The 6,928-nt window shown below is 31.8% G+C and overlaps 1 protein-coding gene across 1 annotated transcript; it reads right to left on the reverse strand.

Moving 5' to 3' along the window:
• Nucleotides 1-2,190: 2,190 nt before the first annotated feature.
• Nucleotides 2,191-4,571, reverse strand: LOC131172113 (protein FAR-RED IMPAIRED RESPONSE 1-like). The gene is made up of 3 exons (XM_058133064.1): nucleotides 4,545-4,571; nucleotides 3,575-4,248; nucleotides 2,191-3,508 (listed from the first exon to the last, which is right to left on the reverse strand). Exons 1-3 carry the CDS (start codon nucleotides 4,569-4,571, stop codon nucleotides 2,191-2,193), a joined length of 2,019 nt encoding a protein of 672 aa, XP_057989047.1.
• Between the last annotated feature and the right edge of the window lie 2,357 nt (nucleotides 4,572-6,928).

Genomic DNA, 6,928 nt, shown 5'->3' on the forward strand with positions numbered 1-6,928 from the left:
GATGATGTAATAGGTGAATGTGCTGACTTTCGCATTATGAGTTTTTTTTTTTATTTCTTTCATGCAACCAATAAAATAATAAGAACTTGCTTTGTTTTTCTCTTTATTATTATTAAATTCCATGTTTTTTTATAGAGCACAACACTAATCCCTGATGCAGAACCCCTTCCTACTAAGCCAAACTTTGTGTCTGTAATAAACACCGCTGATTGGAAATATAAAGTGGTAAACTAGCTATTTACGAATTATGTTGAAAACTTTATTGATTATGTAAATTATTTTTCAAATAGTTATTGACATGTATAAAATGTATCTTGTGTTATTTACTAGAATATTCCAATTGAATTTGCGAAGACGTTTCTTGGCTTGAATGGGAGGTTGGTTCACATACAAGTACCTGGTGTGCGTAAACAATTTCAAGTTCAGTATGTGACTCGATTTAGTCAAGAGGGAGTCTTCAAGAAAGCAAGGTTTGAAAAAGGATGGCGTGCATTTGTGCAGGAAAACCAATTGGGAAAGGATGATGAGGTGGAATTCACTTTGACAGTGGCTGATGACTATAGGATTGAGTTTCAAACTGAAATTACAAGGGGCAAAGAGCTACAGTTTGGATAGGGTCCTTTTTGGTGTTGTCTTATGTATATAGTATGCTAAGTTTATGTTTCATGAGACAATATGCTATGCTATCCTCTATGTGTATCGAATGTTTTGCCATAATTTTTATCCTTACCAAGTTTGGAAGCTGGATTTTTTTTTTTTATTACAGCACTGTTTTCATTGGCTTGGGGACTGCTATTATATATGAATTGGGCATGTTACCAAGCCTTTGTTGTAAGGAAACTAGCATTTGCTTTTCAAATTCAAGTTATTGCATATCTGCAATATATTAAAATTCTGATGGAATGCTTTTCCTCATTTGTGAAAATTAAGTCCTTATAACAATACATAGGATGTTATATATAAATAGCAGCAGGCTAAACATTTGTTCCTACTATGCATCTTCCAATTGACAGAAATTGTGTATATGCATTAACTATTGAGTAAGAGGAAAGCACTCCAGCTTGATCTCTAGCACCCCCCTCTTGACATTTTGCAGCTTGAGGCTTATTTCTTGTTTTACCGTCCCATCTACTAAGGTGATGAAGATAGATACAATGCTTTACAATAAAGAGTTTCTTAGAAAGAAGATGAAGATAGATACAAATAAGGGTTTGTTTAATAAAATAATAGTATACTTCTTTAAACTTTTTCAAAATGATAATTGGAACTCACATAATATTAATTATAGTGGGTAGCTCAAGGAAAGCATGGGAACTCTCATCCTATTTACTCAAGTAGTTGTTAGATAGAAGAGAGATAATGAAAATTCAAATTATACTCTAACTCCTGACATCTCTTCCATTCAAAATTTTAATAAGGATAGTTATGTCATTTTATAAGCATTAGTGCTATTTGTGCCACAACATTTGTGCCATTTAGCACTGTTCGACCATGGCTATGATTGTAATCCAGAAATGTAATCTCAACTTAACAAGAAAAATGATCTTACACGAGTTATAATAAATTATATAATATGCTACGTCTTGCTTACATAAGAAGCAGAAGCAGACTAAAATTAGCTAACTAATTTTGATAAGTTATAATTGCAACTCTGGCTATTTCATAAGATAAGTTGTAATAAAATTTAAAAAAATTGCTATTACATTAATGATACTATTCTAATTTCTTAACCAGTTCCATTGTAATGCTTAGTAGTATAATGGGTTCCTTAATGCCTAATACTATGATGGCTTGCTATAGTTCCACTGAAAATCGGATTAATTACAGCATCAGTAACATTTCCTTGTGTTTGGCTGCCTGGTGTTTGGCTATTATGCGGCCCAACCTTTACATGTAAAAGGACACAAGTTACATGAAATATCTAAAAAAAAATGAAATAAATAACATTAGTACTGATTTAAAAAAATATATATATACCTGCTCAGCAATATTCGAGTTAATATTGTTTCTTGGTCGACCTCTACGCCTGCCCCTTCCACTGTTTCTATTCCTACCAGAATTTGCTCGTTGAGTGATCTCTCATCGATTCTGCTTATTCGTGGTCAGCCCACGACTACGAGTCACATGTGGATTAAGAATAACTCTTTCATTTTCTTCGTTTTCATCAACATTGTTAGTGTCAATAGTAACCTATGCATTACTGGTAGGAGCAATCATTCCATCATTCCAGCTTAATAAATCCCGCTTCAATTTAGCCAACCATTGTTTCACAAATTTGATCTTATTGTCATCGTAAGCCAAATCGGATGCTTCTTGAAATAACCTCTCCATCTCCCTGTATTTCTCAAACTCCTCTGTCATATGTGGGTACCCTCCGTGAAAAAACTTTTTACTATGGACACGATTAACATCTTTTCTCCATCGCCTAAGCAAATATCGTTCGTTGATGAACTTTATGTCTTTGAGTGACATCAACCTCATGATATGGCAGCACAATATTCCTTTTGATTCGAATTTCTTACAATTGCAACTGAAATATTGGCCATTTTCCCTGTGCTCTACATCATAAACAAACTCCCTACGAAACCAGTTGTTGATTATGGATTTCTCCATAATTTTATGTCTCTCAATTCCTGGCTCATTATCTGCTTCACGCCTTCCCTCTTGATTGGTGAATGACATGGCAATACCACATTCGTTAATCTCCTCTTGAACGAGCTTGAATATTGAATTAATAAATGCCTTTTGAAACTGTTGTTCCCATTCAAAAACAGATATGCAATTTATAACTGTGTTTTTTGATTTGAAATCAGCATAGAACTCCTTTTCATTCTTGTCACACATAGCAATCTCATACTGCTCCTCTAATTGCTTTAGTGTGCTCATTGAGTTAACATACCCATCAAAATAGGCATGCATGCTCTCACTCCTTTGAGTCGAAAACATTCCAGCCCAAAATGTGTGATTGAGATAAATTGGAACCCAATACTCCCTATCAACATATAGTTTGGAAAGCCATTCATTTCTTTCCAACCCTTGCTTCACCACAAACTCATTCCAATTTCTCTCAAACATCTCGATGGTTAAGCTATCATATATTACAACTTTAAACTCAAGGCATGCACTATCATAATCAATAACACCCCTAAAATTCTCAGGTACCTTGCATAATATATGCCATAAGCAAAATTTGTGTCTAGTATTAGGCATTACCTCCCTAATGGCTTTCCTCATGCTCTCGCATTGATCTGTAAGAATAGAATTAGGATGAACATCTTCCATTGCTTCAAGCCACGTCATGAACAACCACTTAAAAGTGTTTACATCTTCATGTGAGATCAAGGCGCATCCTAATAAAATAGATTGCCCATGATGATTTACTCCAACAATGGTGGCAAATGGCAACTTGTATCGATTAACAAGGTAAGTAGTGTCAAAACTAACAACATCATTGAATTCCTCGTAAGCAGCTCGACTACGAGGATGAACCCATAGAACATTTGAAAGCCTGGAATCATCATCAAGTTCAAATGAATAGAAAAACTCAGGATTGTTTCATTGCATTCTCACAAACAACTTACGTATAGCCTCAGCATCACCATCACCAAGTCGTAGCCTCCTCTTTCGCTCAATGAAGTTTCGACAATCCTTTGACAAACAGCTTAAATTTTCTGGTCCACCTGCTTGAACTTCAAGCAACCTAATGCTTTTTGCGGGTCTTATGCCAGCTATATCGTTTGCCTCCAATCTCCTCTTCATATCCATATTCAGTGACCTGTGAGCAACCATCAATCTAGACATAGAAGGTTCCAATTCGTGATTGTGACTTGAAATAACTTTTGAAATCTGCCACATTCCATTTTCTCTTAGGATTGCATTAATCTTTGCAGGACAATTTATCCTTTTTGATGCTTTCGCACCTATTGCTTTCCTTCCTTTATCGCAACTAATTGTTTGATATTTACGAGATCCAACCCGTACATTAATTGCTGATCTTTTGAAAACACTAAAACCTTTCAATCTAGCATGTTCTTTATAGAAGTTGAACATAGTGCTGATACAAGGAAATGACATCCCTGTTAGAGGACCTTCTTCAATAGCATTAGTGTTTGCTACTGCTCTAATGCCTCCTTCGTTCATATCTTGATCACCAGCTGATTCATCTTCCTCCACATCTTCAGCGAACAAACTATCATCTTCACTAAAATCAAATATCTCATCAAACAATTGCCTACGATATGAACTTCCCTAACTTAACCCCGCCATCACAAAATTGAAAAAACTGAGAGAATGAATCAACTTTAAAAGAAAAAACAAAGAATGAAAATATTTTAAGGAAGGCAAAAACAAAGAATGAAAATATTTTAAGGAAGGCAAAAACAAGGAATGCTCATCACTGCTGCATGTGTTAGCTCATATGTGCATGCATTAATGCAATAGACACACTCATCGAATCATCAGTTCTTGAATGGTGTGCATGGCTGCAAGCAATAATAACTTGTTGCATGCACGCTTTCCTTTGCATGAGCCATGAAATGAGCTACCTCACCAACTTTAAGCTTTGAAGCCATTTTTAAATTGTTTCCTCTCTTTCTTTTAAGGGTATAATAGTAAAACTACATACATTAATACCATTTGAGCCAACTCAAATTGAGCTATTTAGCAGTACTCAATACTAAATAACTACTATAACTATCTTTATGAATCTCGTGATATTGAGTTAATATCCTGAGATTCCTCCCTCTTGAAGTTGCAGCCTCATCATTAACTGGCATTTTGAGAAAAATATAAAAATATTTATTTGTGAAGATAAGATTAAAAAAAATATAAAAAAAAGGCGAGCAAGAGATGGGAGGATCTATAATTTTATTTTTTTTAATTTTCTTTTACTTGTCCTATTCCCTTGTATACCTTATCCAGGAAAAAGCCTCTATATCTCTATCAATATAATATATGTAAAATTTAAGGATTAACATGATTTATATTGAAAGCAAAATTTTAATTATTTTTTCAAATAAATAAAAATAATTATTATAAAAAATTTGTAAAAAAGTAATATTAATTATTATAAAATCAAATGAAAAGCTTTATATGATTTTGAAAGAATAAAATAATTATTACAATAAATTTATAGAGACATAAAAAATTTTATATTAATAAATTACTTTTTCTTTTTAATAGAGAAAATGACTTGAAGTTTTGTATTTTATTATTATATACATTTTTTATTATATAAAGATTTATAAAATAGAGATTAATTTTATAATTTTCATGTAACTTTGAGTGTCAAATTATATAAGGTGATTGATAATTTTCATGTAATTTTTCTAAGTCTTTTGAGCGTCTTTAACAGTGTCTATGACGAGACAAAAGAGAAAACCCTATAGGCGAGCCATTTCTATCTTTTGCTTTTTAGTTGGTCGGCCACCAGACCGCCGCTGTTGCAATTCTAATCTAAGCGCACCATTTTTTAATATTATTATATATATTTAACAATTTTTTAAAATTTCCCTCTATTTCACTAATCCCATTTCACAATTGAATAAAAATGAAATATAGAAAGGAGCTATTGAGAATGGCAAGCGTAAAATATTCAAGAAAATCCCTTTTACTTAAATTTAAATTTAATTAATATTTTTAAAATTTAAGTTAACTTTAAATTTGATTAAAATTTATTATTATCTAAAAAATATCTGAAATAATTTTAATTAATAATTTATATAAAATGTTTTTATTAATAATTTATATTTTAAAAACTTAATAATTTCAAAAAATATTTAAATTCTATTTTATTTAAAATAAAAATATAAAATTTATAAATATTATTATAAAAATATATATTTTATATTTTATTAAATATTTATTTAAATAAATTTAGATAACGAATACTCAATATGTAAAATTTAAATCCGATTCAAACTTTTCATAGGTATTATTATTTAAATTCAAACTCATTCCGAAGTTAATTATATAACTTATCCTATTAAGATATATCTATAAAAATTCAATCCATTCCTACCCCTAATTAAGATATCCATTTAACAGGTGATTTTTTTTTTTTTTAGTTATTAAGTTTTCAGGAAGCACGCTTTCATTTCATTTGCTTTTTGATTTTTTTACTTTTATATAATTGATTGACATATACGAATTAAAATATATTTTAAATTTAAATTTATAATTTGTGTCACGACCCAATTTATGGGCCAGACCGACACTAGAACTTGAATCAATATATGGCCCCCAAAGCCTGTAGTAAGCCTCACTGTCAAGCCTAAACTATAAGCCTAATTTCAAAGCCCAATTCAAGAAAATAACCGGACAGAGTCTGACCATATTCAGGAACATCCAACAGGAAGTTTTTGAGTCACCTGACATGTAATAACAATATATAACTATTAGCGGAGCTCAGCTCACCCACAAAATCCTCATTCAATACAATGTGATCACTGGGAGCCCAACTCCCTCATCCACATAAACAAATAGATCCCTAAGTTCACACATACATAATCAGTAAGTTAACAAATTTAAATAGTTAATCTTTTACAGACCCAGGTAAATAAAATGTCACTAACATATGCGGAGTTCTAAATTTTAGATTAACAACAATAATTATAGACAATGTACCAATAGACCTGCGAAGAAGGAGACAGGTCAATCACAAAAAATATCTCCTGTAACCTAGAAAAATGGGTTAACAAGAGTGAGTGTTCAATTCATAGAGTAAGATATTGATTTTAAAAATAATTTCTATAACTATCTAGTTCCAATGCATCCCTAAAGATGAAATGCAATACCAATAAGCAGTTTCACCAATTTCAAGCAATATTCGCACAAAGAATAATTTGGAGTACTCATAAACACCAATACATCACAACAGATATATACTTATGGGAGCTGATCCTCTATACAGCTCTCTTAATCTAAGGCC

Source organism: Hevea brasiliensis, chromosome 13 (genome assembly GCF_030052815.1).
Source record: "Hevea brasiliensis isolate MT/VB/25A 57/8 chromosome 13, ASM3005281v1, whole genome shotgun sequence".
In the NCBI taxonomy this organism is placed as follows: domain Eukaryota; kingdom Viridiplantae; phylum Streptophyta; class Magnoliopsida; order Malpighiales; family Euphorbiaceae; genus Hevea; species Hevea brasiliensis.

Excerpts from the sequence above, each read along its gene's own strand:
- LOC131172113 (XM_058133064.1), bottom strand. The coding sequence starts at position 4,571 with ATGGCTTCAAAGCTTAAAGTTGGTGAG. Across the intron at positions 4,249-4,544 it reads CAAAGCTTAAAGTTGGTGAG|GGAAGTTCATATCGTAGGCA; the intron begins GTAGCTCATTTC and ends GGGTTAAGTTAG. Across the intron at positions 3,509-3,574 it reads GCTGAGGCTATACGTAAGTT|GCTTTCAAATGTTCTATGGG; the intron begins GTTTGTGAGAAT and ends TGATGATTCCAG.